The 19,937-nt window shown below is 44.4% G+C and overlaps 1 protein-coding gene across 4 annotated transcripts; it reads right to left on the bottom strand.

The window, feature by feature from the left end:
* Nucleotides 1-132: 132 nt before the first annotated feature.
* Nucleotides 133-19,006, bottom strand: LOC307246828 (dynactin subunit 1-like). 4 transcript variants are annotated; one of them, XM_080022856.1, is made up of 29 exons: nucleotides 18,893-19,006; nucleotides 17,124-17,189; nucleotides 16,783-16,977; nucleotides 16,468-16,549; nucleotides 16,304-16,335; nucleotides 13,728-13,889; nucleotides 13,535-13,558; nucleotides 12,278-12,475; nucleotides 10,720-10,924; nucleotides 10,497-10,575; nucleotides 10,092-10,251; nucleotides 9,835-9,939; nucleotides 9,407-9,598; nucleotides 9,163-9,279; nucleotides 8,564-8,716; nucleotides 7,684-7,844; nucleotides 7,178-7,346; nucleotides 6,984-7,052; nucleotides 6,040-6,252; nucleotides 5,654-5,815; nucleotides 5,436-5,567; nucleotides 3,930-4,055; nucleotides 3,686-3,828; nucleotides 3,374-3,540; nucleotides 2,675-2,796; nucleotides 2,323-2,518; nucleotides 2,076-2,149; nucleotides 1,673-1,762; nucleotides 133-1,204 (listed from the first exon to the last, which is right to left on the bottom strand). In XM_080022856.1, the coding sequence occupies exons 2-29, from the start codon at nucleotides 17,163-17,165 to the stop codon at nucleotides 1,067-1,069; spliced, it is 3,708 nt and encodes a 1,235-aa protein (XP_079878982.1). In that variant the 5' UTR covers nucleotides 17,166-17,189; nucleotides 18,893-19,006; the 3' UTR covers nucleotides 133-1,066. The 4 variants fall into 4 exon arrangements, with proteins under 4 accessions (XP_079878982.1, XP_079878980.1, XP_079878981.1 ...); XM_080022854.1 differs by lacking the exon at nucleotides 18,893-19,006 and adding an exon at nucleotides 18,047-18,120; XM_080022855.1 differs by lacking the exons at nucleotides 13,535-13,558; nucleotides 18,893-19,006 and adding an exon at nucleotides 18,047-18,120.
* Between the last annotated feature and the right edge of the window lie 931 nt (nucleotides 19,007-19,937).

Below are 19,937 nucleotides of genomic sequence, written 5' to 3'. Positions count from 1 at the left end.
TTTATGGAAACATTAAAAATTAATAGGATGAAGTTGTTAGATCAAATTAGTTGGAACAAAACATAAGACTTCCAAGTTTTATTTTAAACCAGAATATCACTAGAAAATAATTTTCATAGAGAATGCATCATATAGGGAGTGACTTTCTTACAAAGACTTATTTTATCACAATGTTTTGATTGGGGTTATTAAATGAAAACAATATAGACATGGGAGGAGTTTATTATGGACAACTTAACAGCCAAACAATTTTAAGCATTAAATAAATTACCTTAAAATAATGAATATACTGTATATGCATAGAGTAGAGTGTGACCCCACTGACAGCCACTTCAGGGTTAACCCATAAACCCATAACCGGTTGTTCCAAAATATCCATTTAGTTAAACAGAATTGAAAATAGGATGCAATAATAGAATGCTCGAATGACACCAACTAGAGTCTCCTCAAACTATAATGAATAGATAATAAAATGCAATACAAGCAAGATGGTGGAAGCTGGGTGGAATTGCAGCTAAACACTACACACCGACTGATTATTAAAGTGACTTAAAAACATGGCAAATCCTACATTAAATTAAGTGATACGGCCAAAACAGCTAATAATTGACAGAAATATACATTGGTTACAGACTTGATGCAAACTGATCAAATTGGTCACGTTTATTGTTGAAATAGTTTAGGACAACTTGAGTAACAAGCGCAGTACGAAAATGTTTGGAAAGAAAATAGTGTTTGTTTTCCACTCCTCCCGGTTAGCTGTTTCTGCCTTCAGCATTCCACCTCACACCCTCCTGTCTGTATAAAAGTGACATTGAACCGTAAAAGGAATTTCAGAAAGGACAAAGACGTGAAACAGCATTTCTCATGGGACATACATTTACTGTACTTGATGAGAACACTATCTTGTGTCTTTGGCATCAAGTGAAAAGGCTGGTTTCATCACAATGTTGGATCCCTTTCCTGAGAAGATTTGAAGCTATATTGACAGTGGGATAGAACGCAGGAGCTCAGTACAAGAAGGGAATCTTTTAAATGGTGGATTTTGGCCGATAGTGCGCCATCCTCAGGCCATGAGGAGGTGGTGCACTTGCTGCAGCTGCCGCTGCGACAGGACGAGGCGGTGCGTTTGTTCCTGTCCGCGGGTGCAGGGGATGGCCACACGGCCCACAAACACCGTTCCTCCTTTCTTCTCCTCTTTGGCCTGGAGCGTCGGGGGGGAAAGGGACAGAGATCGAGAAGGACACTTTAAGTGTTATATTAAAATCAGGGGCAGGGAACCTCTTTCCTGTTTGAGACCAGATTGATTACATATACTGTATAATAATGGGCCATTGACTACTATGAACTATTCAAGAAAGCTATAGATTTTTCTATTTTGTCAACAAATTCTTGTAAAATAAGGTAGGAATTCTACTATTCTTTTTACAAAAAACAAAAACAATAATATATCTATATCTATATATATATCTATCTCAATTTTAGGAAACACCCAGTAGATGTTCACTGGATGGCTACAATAGGCCAGAGTCACCCCCCCCAACCCCCACCCGGGTCTTAAATGATGGATGGCTCTGAAAACAGGAACCGGTTGATATGGTACAGGTACTGACTCCCTACAGTACAGAAGACTTAACAGTAATTATCAAATGAATGGATTCCCAAGTGTTACCTTGACGAAGGAGGAGACGGGAAAGGTGGCGAAGTCTGAGGAGGCCCTGGCTCCCGGCTGAGACGAGACGACGTGCTCTGCCACTTCATCCTGAGAGAGAGTGAGAGAGAGAGCGAGAAGGATGTGACTCCAGACTCAACTTTGTATCCCAATGAACGTCCTGCCAAATAGCAATGAGCAAGAATTCGCCAAAACAGCAAACTAGGCTTTAACGATATTTACATAATGGAAAAACTCAATATTTTTGAGGAATACCTCAGTGATATGATATTATATTTGAGGAAACAATCATTAGTCATGTGGATATTATCAAGCAGGTAGACACGTTGATTAGAACACGTGATCCTCACGATACGGAGCCCGAAAGTAAATTGACCGACTGGGGGACAGGACGCTGCATCACCTTGAGTATATCTAGAGTGTTGCTGAGGCTCTGCAGGCGAGCGGTCTGCTCCAGGAGCTGAGAGCTGGCACTCACTGGGAGAGATACAGCGAGGATGGACACCAGTTCACGACGAACCAAAACAAACAGGAAGAAGGAAATTACATGGAGACAATGCCGACCAAATAAAAAAATAAAAATAAATAAAAAGTATGTTGACACACACACACACAAAAAAACAAAAACAAAAAACAACCATACAACTGACCTGCCGCCTTCCCAGTGATGTCGACCACCTTGACCTCGGCACTCAGCTTGAGCAGGGTGGCCAGCAGCTGGTCGGTGCGGCGATAGATGGCGGTGTTGGGGCCCCCTGGTGGCGACGAGCCCTCTTTGGCTATTTCGGGGAGTCTGGGGAGACGGAGCGGGGGCAAGGCGGCGAGCTGGGCCCTCATGCTCTCCGCCTGCAGGGAACGGGCAGCAGAGCCGTCAACTGCTGCACGACGTTCAACATGAATGCCGAATTCATTTGACACTTTTCCAGATCTCATTTTAATAAACCCAGGGACGAGCTACAACACGGCCAACAGGGACGTCCTATTGCAGATTTCCCGGTGTACCTTGAGTCGGTTGTTTTCGTTCTTGAGGTGTTTGATGCCCAGTCGCTGGGCCTCCACCTGCTGCCTGAGGAGAGGTGAGTCTACCACCTGCGCGGGCCCCACCATGGCTGGGGACTCACCGGCTGCAAGGCAGGGACGGAGAGAGAGGAAAAAGAAAGAGGGCGAGAGAGGGACGTATTCAGTAGATGCAGTTAAAAACAACTGGCTCAACGTTTAACCTTCATTGTTGAACATTTTTAACAAATATGGATCAAACACTTTTTTTGTTACTTTTTTAAATATTTGAAACACTCCAATATTTGTTATGTAGTTTAATACATATTTGTGAAAATATTAGACCAATTAAAATATTTAAAAAGTAACCCCAAAATGTAATATTTTAATTAAATAAGTGTTCACTGACAGCTGATCCAAAACAACATAATATATATTTTTAGCTATCTAGCTATATCTATATATTTTTTTTAATGTGATAATGTAAACCTACATTAAACACGTTACACCCCCCTCCCCCCCCGTTCCTTTTTTTGTTAAATCTCTTCAGGTGAGGGACCCCAAAACTATTCACCCTACAATAAACATATTTCTCACTTTATGTGTTTTCAATTGACATATATATTTTTTTCCTTTCTAAGACACAAAGTTACGATCACTTTCAAGTCTTAATATCGCTGATAAAGCACGCCGCACGCCGCGCACCTCCAGCTGCTCCCTGGACGACGGAGGCAATCCCAGCGGGGAGCGGACCTCGGATCGACTCGATGGTCGTCTTCGACTGGTTACTGATGCGCTGCTTCAGCTCCGTCTTTTCCGCCTCCAGCTGGTCGATGTCGGCCTGAAGGGCGTCCATCGTCTCCTCGAACTCCCTGAGGTAGGAGGGACCCAAGACATTGAATAACTTGACTGCAAGACAACATTTAACAATATACCACGATATTACCAAAGCCAAAAACCCCAGAAGTTTCTCGTACTTTCACAGCGATGCACCGAGCTGCGTTTCCAACGACTTACTTTTCCTTCTTCTTGAGCAGGGCCAGCGTGTCGTCCAGCTTGGTCTGGATCTTCTCCACCCGTTCGTCCGCATCCTTGGTGGAGGTGTCCAGCTTCTTCTCCAGCAGGCTGAGGCGGACGTTGGCCTCGCTGAGCTCCTCGCCCTGCAAGGAGGAGGAGGTGGAGTGAAGACCTGCTCTGGAAAGACCGTTCCACAAAAAAAAACAAAAAACAAGACTTGTAGAGATTCGATTTTTTGTGTTACCTTGATCTTAAGGGACTTCTTGAGCTCCTTGATGGCGGTCTCTCTGTCCTCCAGTTTGACCCCCAGGCCCTCCGAGTCGGTCATCTCGGCTCTGACCGCCGCTGCCCTCATCTCCACCGGATGAGTCTGAACGGGAGACACGACACCAGTGAGGTACTGGGATCAAAAAATGTCCATGGCATTACCAACCCAACACCAACCCCACCCAAATGTTAACATAAAAAGCTTGAGATAGCGATTTACCATATAAAACTGTAAGTGTCGAGCGCCTGAGGGAGACTTCGGAGGGAACCAGCTACTAGATGGTTCGATTAGTCTTTCGCCCCTATGCCCAGGCCGCACGACCGATTTGCACACCAGGACCGCTACGGGCCTCCACCAGAGTTTCCTCTGCCCTGCCCAGGCATAGTTCACTATCTTCCGGATATTATCGCACGTGCTCAATCTCCACATTCCCGGCGGACCAGGCGGGGGGGCAGTGGGATCCCGCACCATTTGAGGGCCGCGCTGGGGGGGGGGGGGGGGGGGCGAAGGGGCCCCGTTCCGCAACAAGTAATCGAGTCTGCGGCCCCGGGAAGAGGTCGGGGTGCTGTAAAGCCACCTTCGCCCCCGAGCTCTTCTCAACCGATCCAGAGGCGGTCGCAGCGCACTGCCGCGGAGGAAATGCGGTCCGACGGGGGTTGGACGAGGCCCGGGCAGAGGTCCCTAATGAGGGGATCCTCATGACACCGGGTCACTGAGCCTAATCCCTGGGTTGAGACCCCCCAGCGGTATGCGCGGACCCGACCCATTTACCTCTTTAGTTTCATGCCCTGTTGAACTCTCTCCTCAAAGTTTTTCCACTTTCCCCTCACTGTACTTGTTGACTATGTGTCTCGTACCAGTATTTAGCCTTAGATGGAGTTTACCACCTGCTTTGGGCTGCATTCCCAAGCAACCCGAGTCCTGGAAGATCACGCCCTGGTGCGACGGGTGCCGTTATCAGCCTCACACCATCCACAGGGTGAGCCTCGATCAGAAGGACTCCCGCCCCCACGTCCACACTGGGAAAACGATCTTCTGTACGCCACATTTCCCTGCGCCCAACTGGGCGAGCAGGGATTTGACGGATCATAGTAGGGCGGCCCTTCTGGCATTTGCCTCATTGCCAGATGGCCAATCTGTCACTGCGCGACACAGGAACTTAAAATTCTGAGGACGAAATTCAAGCACCTCATGGACCTGGTAAGAAGTTGTTTTTTTGTTGCACTGATCTCAATGCATGCATGTCTATGCAACACAAAGTCTAGGCTGCTTTGGATTTAGAATTTACTACAGTTTGGAAATACAATCCCTGCACAATACACTAACCTTCCTGGAAAGGCTGCAAGTGCCGGTGATCAATAGAGACAAAAAATGAACTACTAAGCGAATGCTTTGGGTTTTAAATCTACCAGATGGCTCAATGCAAAAAGTACTGTGATGTACAGGTGTGCTGTTTTTCTACTTTTGAAATTTAAGAGCTACCTTGCCCTGCGGCTTCTCTGCGTCATACTCGCCCTCCTGCATGGCGGTGGCCATCTTGTTCATGGTGGCGATGACGGAGCTGCAGGACTGACGCAGGCACTCCTGGGCGTTGCCGTCGTGGGTGCCGTAGACCTGCCGGGGTTAAAGGACAACAGTAACAGTATTGACGCAAAGCATAAAAGCAATATGTTTCCGTCACACGTTTCCGTTGGCCGTACCTGTTCCACGGCCGTGAAGGCAATGTCCTCCAGTTTGAGGGCGTTGAGGCCCTCCTGCTCGGCCAGCGACGCGACCATCTGAGCGCCGGCTGCCGCCACCTCCTGCAGCACCGCCACCACCCGGCTCAGCTGCCGCCTGCACTCAGTCAGCGTCTCAGACACCTGCAGTGAGCAGAACGGTCATCATCATCCTCATCATCAACAACAAGGTTGTGATAATCTGAACTCACTGGGTTCTAGAGGTGAAATGATCAATGCAGCTTCATCAATTATGAAAATGTGATAGTTGCAGCATTGTTTCTATCCCATGTTCACCATCACGTTGTCAGGTAGCATTCAAATCATAGCAAAAGATCAATTGTGTAAATAGTGTGTGTCGGATTTACCGGCAGTCCGAACGTCACAGCGGCAGGGGCACCCATGGCGTCGGTCCCTGGCATGCGACGGCGGATCTTCTTGCAGAACTGTTTGATGTCGGAGCAGGAAGTGTCCAGGTCCTTCAGCAGGACGGCCAGGCCTGAGCCCTCTTGGCCTGCCGCCAGGAAGGCCCGCAGACGGGACACCTCTGCCCCCATACAGTCCAGGGCACTCTGGATAAACTGCAGGGAGGGAAGCCCCGATGAAGACCCAACTCATAAACATTTTAAATTCAGTACACATTTCTAAGATAAGAACAAAATTATCAGGGTTCATTCTGGTGTTACAAAATGAAATTCAAGGACTTTCCAGTACTTTTTTTGGACTACTTTTTAAAATAGGGCCGGTATTGGGCAGGATCTCACGATTTGATTACATTTCGATACAAAGAGTATCAATATAAGTTAAATGAATAATCAAAATGAAACAGAAATGTAATAATTAAATTAATTGCTGACTATACTGTTTTTTTCATATGAGTGAAAACTGGTTGCATAACTTCCAAACAAAAGGGTCAATTTTTTTTTTTTTTTTTTTTTTTAACCCAGCCCTAGATAGAAAGTGAAATTGAAACAGGGCTGTGATAACAGTCACGGGACTGTTATTCCATAAGTATCCACTTTCAGAGGACTAAATAGAAAACCACAATTACCACAATCCTGATTTTCCCCTCGGGGAATAATTAGATTTACCACTACATCAAGTCCAATCTTATCTTCAGTGTTTATGTAGTATAGCTGGTGGTAAATGAGGTGGGGGCGGCAAAGCTGCATTGCAAGAATTAGCAAACTGGAGAGCGTGTGAAAAAGTGTCGAAATTCAGACACCTATACGTGTATATAAGTGAGTAATACGTTTACATTAAGAAAATGTAAAATAAAAAAAGAATTACTATTTTGAAGAATCTCACACACCTTGATGTGGTCAGCCAGCTGTACTGTGCAGTCCTCAGTGTTCTCTGACAGGTGAATGCTGTAAAGGTGCTGAAAGAGGAAGCAGGAGGTAAAATGTGTGAATGGTTGGAGTCACTCCACGTCAACACATTGTGTCAATAAAGTGATGTATATAAGTGACTCCATACATGCAAAAGACATTTATTCATTCCCACCTGGTAGTATTTGATGGCCTTGGTGAGGGGCTCCACCTGCACAGTCTCATCCAGCTGGTCTTTGTGCAGCAGGTCGATGAAGTAGTCCAGGGAGCGCTCGTGGACGCTCATCTCCGAGTAGAGAGTCCCCATCCGCTTGAACACCTCCACGCTGCAGCTGATCAGAGCCCTGGATGCCAGACAGGGAAGGAGGAGGACAAGATGTCAAAGAAAGTGAGATTGAATGCATAAATGTTGCTGTGTTTGTTTTAGACAGACCGCTGGAAAGTCCCTGGAAGCATTTAAGGCTTTTTTTTCCCTGCTCTTCTCTGCCAGAAAAATAGGATATCAGTCGCTCTCCCAATGAGGCAATTCAGGCATAAAAAAGGTACAGAGAAGTGGGAAAGAAAACGTGTGGAAAACAAACGTATGAAAGGAATTCAGAGGCAAAAATAAAAAAATGCATACAATGAATTATTATTATTAGAAAAAATAAATAGATGAATAAAATTCATCTTAGCGCTTACTGTTCATATTTGTGCAGCGTGGCCTGCAGCAGGGTGAGGGAGTAGACCAGTCCAGAGGCAAAGCTGAGCTGCTCCCCTGGGGATCCTCGCATCCCTATCTCCTGAATAGTGTTCCCATTGAGGTCGAACTTCTCCTGGGCCTGTTTGCTGATCAGTTCAGCCTGGCAGGTGCACAGAGAGAGAGAGCGAGAGAGGATGAGAAGTAGATTAGGCCAGACGCCACCAGATGCCCACAGCGGATGGCTTATGGTGATCTACCAACCATATAAACATTGAGATATAGTGCACTGTGTTTAATATTATGAATACTTGAATAATTGCAAAATACAAACAATATATTTGTCTATTTAACCTATACAACTGTAATATATGTAAATAAAATGTAAATTAAAAAAACAGCTTTTTTATTTTGAAATATAAAGGCTGTGCAACACATAAAGATTACACATTAGATCTCAGAAGCATAAAGACTTAGATTGAGTCTTCTCTTTTGAGTCATGTCATTTGTAGATGGTCCCTAATACGCCATTGAAACAGCGACCAACAGCGCTGCCGCTGGCTGTGAAGCATCACCTCATTCCGGGGAAGCAACCAGCCGCTCACCCTTGGGAGTTCTGGTTGAATTCAATTTTCCCTGAATGAATCCAATACTCTTCGGTAGTTTTCGCTCATTCAAGATCTGGAGGGCCCCTCTCATGCCCAACTCACATTTAGACTTTTATGATCCATTTTCCGGCCCCTTAATCAGTCCCGCACTTGTTTTCTCAGATCTTTGGATTCAAAAAGTACACACAATGTACCAATATGGACTCTGCGATCATCCAATCGATCGCGTTCAGCCGACTGGTCAAACCAAACACAAAGGCAGGCAGTTGTGTACCTTACAGATGAGCCTGGGAATGAGCAGCAGCACCAGGATGCAGTCGTGGTCTCCCCCGTGGCGGAGAAAGGAGTCAGGCATGAAGGAGGTGAGCAGGGAGACCTGTCTGTTGGCCTGGCCCACCTCCATCTTCCTCAGCTCCATCTCGATGGCCTGGGGGAGACACAGCGTTTATTAAACTGCATGTAGGAGCAATACAGGGAACAAAGAGAATTACATGAATTCAAATGTGATGCCCAGCCCACCTGTCTTGGTACTTTTTCGTATTCAATAAATGGACTAGAACCGGGGCTCCCAGCTCACCATCATAAGTGAGGTTGAGTGTATATATTTATTTTGTAAAAAAAAAAAAAAAAAAAAAAAAGATAAGAAAATATATATATCTAAAAATGTAAACAATAAACAAATAATTTAAAAACAAAAACATTTCACAATTTCTTGGGGGCAGTAGACCCTAGTTTGGGAACCCCTGCACCACATTTCATACTCCAACCCTTTTTGCCAGTTTTGTGTCTACAAAAAGTGACTTGATTTTAAATTCATGAATCTTCAGTTAGTACACACTTCCAGTGGGGGGCGCCACCACCATCCTCCCTTACCTTGGCGTAGGCTTTGGTCTCTGCAAACTTGATTTTGAAGTCAAAGAGCTCAGCAGGGGGTTGCTGGACCTGCTCAGCATTGGTGTTCTGTGCATTGGTCAGCTCTGTGTTGGCCTCCTAGTGCACGGAGAGCAGAGCACGGTTAGAAGATATTTGTAAATAAACCTTGTTTTTTTTTTTCTTTAACACTCTTTATAGACTAAAACTAACTAAGGACATACTTTGTGTACATCTATGTGCCCACCTGTAGCCTGAGGGTGAGCTCCCGGTACTTCGTGATGGTATGCTGGTAGTCGGCCACAGTCTCCTGAGAGGCCTCCACCCTCTTCTGAGCCTCCCGTGCCTTGGACACACTCAGGTCCAGCTGCTCCCTCAGCTCCATCTCAGTCTCCCGGCCGTTCTCCTGGAGCTCGTCGTTCATCTCGTTGATGGCCTCCTGACGGAGACAGATGGAGACAAGAGGGAGAGTTGAGGGGTGATTTGAATTCAGAGAACCAGATAAGTAAATGTGACATTGACATTAAGGGAAAGCAACTTGACTAACACTGATTTTACATCAATAATTAGCTGCTGACCTCAAAGCAACCGTCTACCGTTCAGTGAAAATAATTGATCTGATCGGAGCACAGTACTGGCCGATACTCCAAAAGTCACGTAGACAGTTGGACCAACCAGATCAACGACGGTCTCTCTGAGCTCTCGGACTTTCTCTTCCAGGTCCAGGTTTCTCTCCGTCAGGGTCTCCACCATCTCCTCCGATCCCAATGCCGCATCCACCTTGCAGACACACATAGTTGAGAAGAAAGAAATGCGCATGTGGGCTCCTCTGCAAAGTTACGATTACCCAGAAACCCCTTCTTCACATCCCGAGGCAAAGACGTTCAGGTGTTACTCAGAGGCGTTGCTGGTGATTTGAGACTGGATTCTACCTGTTCTTTCAGCTCGTCGATGGTGACCTCGGCCTGCGACATCTGCTCCTGCAGCTTCTCCTTCTGGCTCCGCAGTGTCTCCAGCTCCGTGTTATTCTTCTCCATCTGCTTCTGGAGCTTCAAGTGCTCCTGTTTCTCTGACGACGAGAGGTCGCGCATCCTGCAGAGGAAACAACAGGGTGATCACTTAGTATATCAATTATGAAGAATTATTTGACTTAAAAAATAACACACACACACACACACACACACACACACACACACACACACACACACACACACACACACACACACACACACACACACACACACACACACACACACACACACACACACACACACACACGGGTAGATACATACATATATAGAGTATATTCTATCAGTTTACAATGAGATGTGACGGACCTGACGAGTGCCTCCTTCAGTCTGCCGTTCTGCTCCTCCAGCTGTTTCACATGGTAGCTGGAGGCGGCACCGTCTGAGCCTGGCGTGGGACGAGGGAGAGAGGGGGTGGAAGACATTAGAGTTCGGGGCAGGAGAAAGGAAGACTGAGGGCAAGAAACACCTTGGGTAATGTCAAAAACCCACTCAAGCGCGCACACACGAACACACACACGAACACACAAACCATTCTCCTCGATCTCGTGTTTGATGATCTCCAGGTCCATGGAAAGCTCCTCCACCTTATCCTTAAGCGAGTCCACCTCCACCTGCAGCGACTCGGCCCGCTCCTCGGCCATCTCCTTGTCCAGTGTGGCCATCTCGATGGCGTCAGCCGTGTCGGACATCTCCTCCGTGTAGCGGTCCTTCGCCTCCTGGGCCTCCCGGCTCTCCTGGGGGAGGAAGGGGGGAAGAGTTATGACCGCAACTAAACCGCACCAGTGTTTACCCTGTAATTGTGCAGGCCTGGCGGGTCACCAGGCCAACGAGAACCCCCACCAGGCCAAAAAAAAAAAAAATATTTTTTTATGTAAAAAATAACAGAACTGTCCCGAAAAAATACTTATAATTACGGTCTTTTTAAACTGGAATTTACAGTCCATGTATGCCATCTAAATACATGTACAAACTAGGGATATTAAAATGTGCCGACTAAAGGACCGACTGTGTCCATGTGAACAGTAAAATCGAAAATCGTTTGTTTTTTTAATAGCCTATTCAAATCTTTCAAAATCAAATAAAAAAAACTAAAAGCACTGTTTACCAAACAGGAGAGGGGAAAAAGTGTGTGAGTGTCCGTGGCGGTGACACCGCACACGAGTTTTGCTTTTTCACTTTGCGTGCTTATGCCCGCAGCGCAATGAAAGTGAAGAAAAAGAGCCTCTGGCTGGTCTGTCAGGCGGATATTTACTCATTTATATTTACGTATTGTCTTGTTTATTTATTTCAGGATTTATTTCATAGGCATATATTTTTATTTGCTGATGTGCTCGGTGATGACGGTAATGAGCTCTAGTCTGTTTAGGGCTTTTTCTTACCACCAGGCCTAAAAAAAAAAAATCTAGGGGAAACGCACAAGACAAAGGCTGCGGCACCCTTTATGCCTTATTTCGTGGATAAACTGGTTTTATACATTAAAATAAATGTATACATCTGCTTCTCAAAAAGTATAGTATTAATTATAATGTTATTATTAGCTAAATTGCTATAGTAATGGCATTAACAATAGGAATAAGAATAGCAATGATATAATCTCATTCAATGCCAGTTCATTTTGGCATTACAAAATTAAATGCAACAAATTAAAGTTCTTTTGAGCACAATTTGTCGAATTTTTCAAGGACTTCACGCAAAAAAACAAAACATTTTCCCCACATAAAAAAAAAAAAAAAGCGATTCTGGAAATCTTTTATTACACTACAATTTCAATAACAAAACAATGATCGTGGTTTTTTTCAAGGACTTTTCAAACACTTCTGCACAAATGGGGTTGTTTTCAAGGTATTCCAGTACTTACATTTCTCAGGATGAAATTCAAGCACTTCAAGTACCTCAAGGACTTGGTAAGAACCCTCAATATAGTGCAAATTTATAAGTCAATAAAAATACTTATGTATTATGTATCTTTCTTTTTTCTTTTATCGCTCTTAATGTTAACAATGAATTAATTCCTGTTTGCCTTCTTGTTCCATTGAAATTTCACCGTCTCTTAAACGCACCACGCGGTGGCGGTCAGCGGGCCGTACCTTCTTGGCCTCTTTGAGTTGTTTCTGTAGCTCGGCCTGCTGCTCCTGCATCTTGTTCTTCCACTCCTGCAGCTGCTCCAGCTGGATCTTGTGCTTCTCCAGCTCCTTCAGCTTGGCCTTGTCCTCCGTGCGCTTCATCTTCAGTGTCTCCAGCTTCTCCTCCAGGTCCTTCACCTGAGAACGCAAAGACTCATCCTCCTGGGAGGGATGGAGGGATGAATGGAAACGCAGAGGTATGGGAGAAGAGGAGGAAGAGAAGGAAGTCAGCGAGAAAAGTTGAGGTCCTGAAGGAGACCCCGCGATCTACATCCTTTGGTTTAGGGGTGGGAATACCCATGTAACTCACAATGTGATAGTATCTTGATACATTTCCCACAATAAATCTCAAGAAACTGATGATTTAGCGCGATAACTGTGTCATTGAAGAAGTAAAAATATGCAAAGTCACAACAAGAATTGTATAGTGTATTTGTTGAGGAGGAAGACTGGGTGCTTTGTGGTGTTAAACATGTGCATTGCAAAAAAAAAAAAAAAATAGTAGTAGGTGCTCATAGAACAATGGGGGGAAAAAAGATAAGCCTGAAAACAGCTCTGATACTATGTTTATAGTAATGCTTATTAAAGTGAGGGGTGTTCCAAAGAACCTTACAAATCAGAGACAAAACAAGGTAAAGCAAAGTGTATAGAGCCTTGTTATTGAAATACTTTCAGCTATCCTGGTTCAAGCTAAAAAAAACAAAACCAAAATAACAATAAATGTCCCACTCCTACTTCGAATGTAACCAGAAATCGGTGAATGTTTGTTCACAAAGTGCGCCTCGACTACCTCTCAATGTGCCGGTCAGAGAAGAAAATCAACGGAAGCAGAAGATCCCAGCACCCAAAACACCCAACGGGGTGTTTACTTTGAATATTCCTCATCGATTCGTGGGTAGGTAGGTAGGTAGGTAGGTAGGTAAGTGTTTGTTGGACCTTGACAATTAGCCATCAGTGCAAATCAAGCCTCAGCCACAGAGCAGGGAAATAGAGCTACAGTGGTAAAACAGGGTGAACCCATTCCAAATTCACACATAGTATTGAAAGCCAACATCGCCTGTTTCCATTGCCTCAAAGGGGTAAAACATGCATGATCACAATCACACCCAACAACATGGGGCACTGGGGGGGGGGGCTGTCATTTGGGGACGATTCAGACATTGTTAGTGGACTCATCATTCCAGGTAACAGCAGCATGCTGCCATGAGAGGATAACACTACCTGCTTTGACATGGCAGGTTCCACCTGGTTGAACGGTAACAACATAGGTGCGTCATGTGTCGTTACATATTACATGTTTAAAAAGCCACGACATACAGTCAAACATCCCTCTAGTGTAGAATTAGTTAGCACATATCCTATATGATCTTACTTAGTGGGGTATGTACACAGGGATCCCAGTAAAAACACTGACCTTGCTTGGGGTGGCAGGGGCTGCGGCCGTGGCTGGCGCTGCCGCAGGGGTCACACTGGGCTGGGGTATGACTGGGGCAGCGAGGGGCCCCTGGGAGGACAGGCCTGCCTCACTGACATCACCAGAGAGAGAGGAGGCCAGACCAGCCCGAGGTGTCGGGAGCTAGAGAGATAAGTAGAAAGGAGGCAGGAGAAAGAAACAAAGGGTGTGACAGGGAAAAGGGACAAAATAAATATAAATAAGTACACCACCTATGGCAATGATTTGACTCCAACAACCCAGAGAAGAAAAGGTGGGATAATCCCATGCTTGGCAGTGCTGCTGATGATATGAGATAGTCAAATGTGTGTGTGTTTGAGAGTCCAAAAATCCAAATGGTTTTGCATGGCTCCCACGCCAAACAGCTCACAGAACTCAGTGACTTCCTTAAAATAGAATACAGGGTACACCCTTACCTGCAGCTATTTGTAGTAAAATCATGAAAATTTGTTTGTGTGCAACAGGGACAGAAAATTCAGTCAAGAAAGAGGATTTTCTGTTTTGGCAATTCAATTGTTGGGAAGTCATCAGCAGACTCCCCAGTAAATTTCAATGGTTACTATTGTATCGATATTATGGTTAGGAAACAACTTCAGAGAATGTAACATCCAAAGTTCCTTAAAAACAGACATTCTAGCGGAATTTGTGCAGTTTCGATAAGTGCAGCACAACGTTGGACTTGGTTATGTAATGGTTTTAATAGTTCCGTTTCTACATCTATAGTGCAGTATACAATTCCTTAAATATATATCATTTAAGGAATTGTAACATTGTACTGCCATACTCATCAAAAGAAAATAACACAACAGTGAAATATAAATCATTGTAATATCCAATCCCAAAGTCCCTGGAAATTCCCATCCTCACCCTTCTCCATGAAAGGAAACAGCTTAAAGGGATGCCCTGCACCAGAAACCTCACCGCACACCCCAGAGAGTGAGCACAGAGAGAGGCAAGATGGTCTCCGAGGCAAAAAAAGCCTACCCTAAGCATTGAGAGGGAGCGGCCGCCTGGACGCAGCAAGAGGGAGGGGAGGGAGGTGGCCGAGACGAGGCGGCCTGGCGTGCTCCACTGTTGCGGCATGATAACACAGAACCTGTTAGCGCGCTCAGGGTACTGATGGTAGCCGCCTTTAGCACAGCCTTCCGTGAGAAACACCTTCATCAACTCATTTTGTCACATCCCACAATAGAACTGAGACATAAATAACCTTCACCTCTTGCATCCTTTGTCGGCACTCAAGTCTCAACTCAAACAGGTTCATTTGTGAATCTTGCTGATCAATAACACATTTCTGTGTCTAAGACGACCATTTTCTTTCACCAATACCTGGATTTTTCCCCGGAGATTAATAACGTGTTATATTATTATTGTCCCCTAACTTCCACATTGTCCAAAGACCAAAGAATACAAAACCTTGGAAAAGTAATTGACATTTGAGATGTTCCTCCATTTAACTGGTGAACAACAAAACATTCTCCAACAATGTCCATCCATGTTTCCCTGTTGATCAGTGTCAACGTTTTCTGACTCATTGAGTGTTTTGGTGCGGGTCTGCTCTGCTGCCCTTTGACCTCACAGCAGCCCAGTCGGTCTGCTGCAAACAAGCTCACCTTGGCAGAACGACGGGTAGAGGACTGGAGGAGGAGAGGAGGGGGCAAGGTGCAGAGCGGACACGCGGGAGAACACAGACACGCACACACACGCACGTCCAGACGTCAAGCATCAAGGGAAGAGGTTAGCAGCACAGAGAGGACATTGGATTTTTGTTAGTCGTCGTCCACAATAAACCACAATCTTAAAAGTGTATACGTGGTTTATAATTTGACAAATGTAAAGGTTCATTTTGTAATGAAAAAAAACAAGCCATGTTTTGTGATAAAAGCCACAACGGGGAAAAATAAATGTGAACTCATTCAAATGGCAAAGGCACATGACTTATGAGCATATGAGCAGTGACTCACACACCATCACAATATTTGATCCTGTAAAGATGAGCGTGCGGGACACCGCCATTGTTTTTTGCAACAAAAAGCCCCAAAATACAAATCATTGTGATGGTAAAGATGACATAACGTGATGGATGACTCGTATCTGATGTCCCGTGCAAACGTAAAGATGTGTTGAATCATCCAATGAATAAACCTCAAAGGTGAAATGCATCTCAAGTATGTTGGAAAACCACCAGTGTGAGAATGAATACCTTCTTAAGGTTCAGCGGGGTCTGCAAAAGGTATTTAGGAAAAACAACACAAACAAGAAGGTGAAACGGCTTGGCTCCAAGAGGTTAACTGATTAATGATCAAAAATTAACCAAATGAAAAAATAACCTCTTTCCATCTCTAATACAACGGAGCAGCGCTGACATAGAACCAGGATTTTAACTCCACGGATCAGTAGACTTGCCTACAGTTGACTGCAATCTGCAACTTCTTAATTGCTACTGAAATGGTATATGGGAACCCAAACACTTTCAGAGCACAGTTGTAAAGAAAATACAGCAGTTAATTATACTTTCTGTTTCCCTAAAGATGTACCTGTTTGGTTGTTCTTTGAGTCTCTGGGATTTCTGCGAAAATAAAAAAAGGAAAAAAAGAATGGTTATCAGACTTTGTCACCCGATGTGGCTCAAAAGCGTTAAACACTGACAAAAATAAAAGTGAAGGTCCGACATCAATCTAGAACGGGTTCATTGCTTCACCTTTATGCCTGGGCAGCCTGGATATACCAGAGTCAGCCGCCTCGGGGGTGGTGGCGACGGAGCCTTCTTCCACGACCTGGAGCTGCAGACAAACAGAACCAGGAATCCCATAAAAAAATTAAAAAAGATAGAGATATATATATATTTACTTATTTATGTTAAAATCTGAATATACCTTTACTTAATTTGGTAAACAGGCCAGACTGTTTGCTGCCTGCTTCCATGTACCACTACTTATATACATGTGTAGATGCAAAAGCACGTTATTTTGTGTTTATAAATGTGTATTGTGCCCTACATATTTGCTCCTGTTACCTGGGACTGTCTGACAAATATCCCACGATTATCCTCGCAGGTGAAGTACCGTTTACCCTGCACGGTGCCGTCGTTCTTCCCCTTGGGCTCGTCGAGGACCACGCCCACCCATTTCCCAGAGGCAAAGAGGGTCGCACCCACGTAGGCAACGGTGCCACGTTGACCCTTCCCTATAACTTCCACTGTGGAGCCGACCTTGGAGAGAATGGGTGAGGAGAGGATAGAGAAACTCTAAGCCATGTCAAGTAAGCCAAGAGGAAACCATAACTTACCTGGAATTGACGATATTGAAATCAATACCCCGTCTTAAGTGCACAGCAGGCCCTATTAAAAACCCTTACCTTGGCAGGCTTATTGCTCTCCACCGCTCCTCCGCTGCTCATTTTGCTGATCAATGGGCTGGTCAGCTGGTGGGATGAGGGTGCAAATGGAGAAAGGAGTGATAAACATTATTAAACATTTATCAGAGGTTTTCAAAGGTGAAGAAGAGGAGGGATGAAGGAAATAAGATGTATGGCAAGAGCACCAACAACAATTTGTTGTGCTTTATGCTATGCACTTTTTTCTTGAAGAGTAGGAGTTTTTTTGGTTTCCATTTAACCCCACACCCTCAATGTAATTTGCCGTCAGATGAGCAACTATGTGAAATGAAGGAGCCATAGCAACAGATGACCAATTCTAGGGGACCCCTTGGGCAGTGCACAGAGCAGCCAAACAAACACACACCGAGTCATATGGCACACAGACCACAGCAGGAACCCTGATAAACAAGACTCCACAGCTACTCGAAACAAAGAGGCTCATTCAGGATGAACAGGGACACTGTCTGATGTAACAAACACTCCCATATAGTCGTGGGGACATGTGAACTTCACATTTTAATCCACGGGGGAAAAACTGGGTGGACTAGCTGGGTTATCGTTCCAGAATGGAGACGGAAAAACAGGATTTGCTTATTTTCGGAGTGTTTAAACAGGAGTGTTTACAGGATTTACAGAACAATGGACCTCAAGTTAAAACAAAGAGGACAATGACTATATTTCCTGGTAGGAGATAGTTTTAGGACCTGACAAGTTTTTCATTCTGTCTACTGAATCTTTGGGCTGATTAATTGAACAGGACAATGCTAAAAGGTGAATCACACATCTACTATATGGTAAGTACTGCCTACCAATTCAATTTGGTCACAATTAAAAAACAAATTTAACATTACAGCTACAATAAAAATGTAGTCCACTTTATATTTCATATCAATGCTACTCACCCGGGGGGTGGAAGAATGCCGCCTGTTCAACGCCATGGCACCTAGTTTGGATAGCTACAACTACACCTCGGTATAAAAATGCAACTCAATCGCTGCCCCTTCTCTAAATTCACATCCCTCCTTCCGAGAGAGGGCGAGACAACAGGAAGCAAAGGGGAGGGATCCCAACGATGTCACAGCCGTTTTGGAAAGGCAGGAGTCATGTAATGTACGCCTGCTACTACACATATAGATATGAAGAAGAATTGTCACATACTGTCACGATAACCAAAATAGCAATGTTAAGTGGTACTTTAATAAAAAATATTATTGTATTATTATTATTATTTGTATTATTCGTATTGCTGTTATCACTGTGATGCACATTTGATATTATTGTCACATTGCTGCTATATACACTACATTTTCTTACTTTAGCTCGACTGCCGTCTTCCCATATTAGGCTAGCTAATAAGCATAGTGCTACTCCCAGTCAACCATGTTGATAGATGTGTACACGTGTTATTTTCATTTCATCTTTCTTCTGATCCCCTTCTTGACGTGCACTGTTTTGCGGCCGTAACACCTGAATTCTCCCCCGGGGATTAATAAAGTGTCATCTTATCTTATCTTATACCCGTATAGACATAACATACACATCGAAACAAAAGCCATCAACGTTAGACCACGACGTCGTGCGTTTCCAAAGGAATATGCACGTATATGACTGCACAAATGAACCGACTGGAACGTACACAAACAACGCTAGCTAGCCGGACGTGGCTAGCGCTGCCGGCCGGTAAGCCGACCGCAACAAAACAGTGACGACATCACTGAACGTTAACAGGTTCTATTTCAAACACTCACCTAGCGATGCGTCGGTGGATTCGGTGTCTATGACGTAGAGTCACAACGACAAAATGACTTGTTTTGCTTTGCAAACTGCTCGGGGCATCACAGAGGGAATAATTCCACGGACACTTCCGGTACGCTACCAGTAACATCCGGTGCACCGTTAATATTAGATCGGCCCAAACAAAGAAGGGTGGGGCGGTTATCACGGTCACCTGTTGGTTGCGTCCATCAGCTTTATTTTATGTTCTTATTCTATATTATTTATTTACGACACAATGTATTAACGGCGAATTAAGACCATTCAATTGGATGTTTACTTAAAAAAAAAAAAGTGGTACAAGGTGGATATTTAAATGTACAGGATTATAATTTGCCAAGTTTTAAAAACAACGCTCGGCCCATATTCTCTGTTGATAGTACAGAGCAACACAAATATCACACAAATTCAGTCGTTGGTGCAAAAGTGTTGAATATGTATTTGAGGAGAACATCTGCAAAATCCTCAGACTGACAGAGGCATCGGGTGCAGGTTCGTGGCGGTTGAGACACTCTCTCATTCGTGTGAGTGTTGCAAGTCTCCCACTTTGTTAAAAAAACAACTTTACAGTATATGTTCATGGAGTGTTAACCATTGATAGTCTCATTTTCACTCCGAATGAATAGTATAAATGTTTGTTATTCCTCACCAAAGGCAGGTGTCGTAATGTGCCAGCTAACTGTGTCCATTAAACTGGATATCTACCTTTACAATCTAGGCACTTAGTTGGATGATACTTTTTTATTCGTGTAGACAAATGGTTTTTAGAGCAACGTGTGTGAGTGTGTGTGTCAAAACAATACACAACGCCAACCAATACCAAAGACGCCTTATACCTAAAAATACCTAATACTCTTCCAATGAGAATATTAGGTGTCGAGGCCTGCAGCCCCAAACAACTATGTTCACGGTGAGAGCTTTTGTACGGCGAGGCCAAAATAAATACATGCAATCTTCAAAGTGCATGGTGTCCAAATACAGCCTATGATGAAACATCTGCTTCTAGGGTCTCTCCAACAA

The sequence above is a fragment of the Zeus faber genome (genome assembly GCF_960531495.2).
Source record: "Zeus faber genome assembly, chromosome: 22".
NCBI lineage: Eukaryota > Metazoa > Chordata > Actinopteri > Zeiformes > Zeidae > Zeus > Zeus faber.
Note: the sequence above shows the minus strand (reverse complement) of the source record. Positions and strands in the feature narration are given on the sequence as shown.

Excerpts from the sequence above, each read along its gene's own strand:
- LOC307246828 (XM_080022854.1), bottom strand. The coding sequence starts at position 18,082 with ATGGCGTTGAACAGGCGGCATTCTTCCACCCCCCGG. Across the intron at positions 16,550-16,782 it reads TATTTGTCAGACAGTCCCAG|CTCCAGGTCGTGGAAGAAGG; the intron begins GTAACAGGAGCA and ends GTTTGTCTGCAG. Across the intron at positions 3,829-3,929 it reads AGAAGTCCCTTAAGATCAAG|GGCGAGGAGCTCAGCGAGGC; the intron begins GTAACACAAAAA and ends TCCTCCTTGCAG.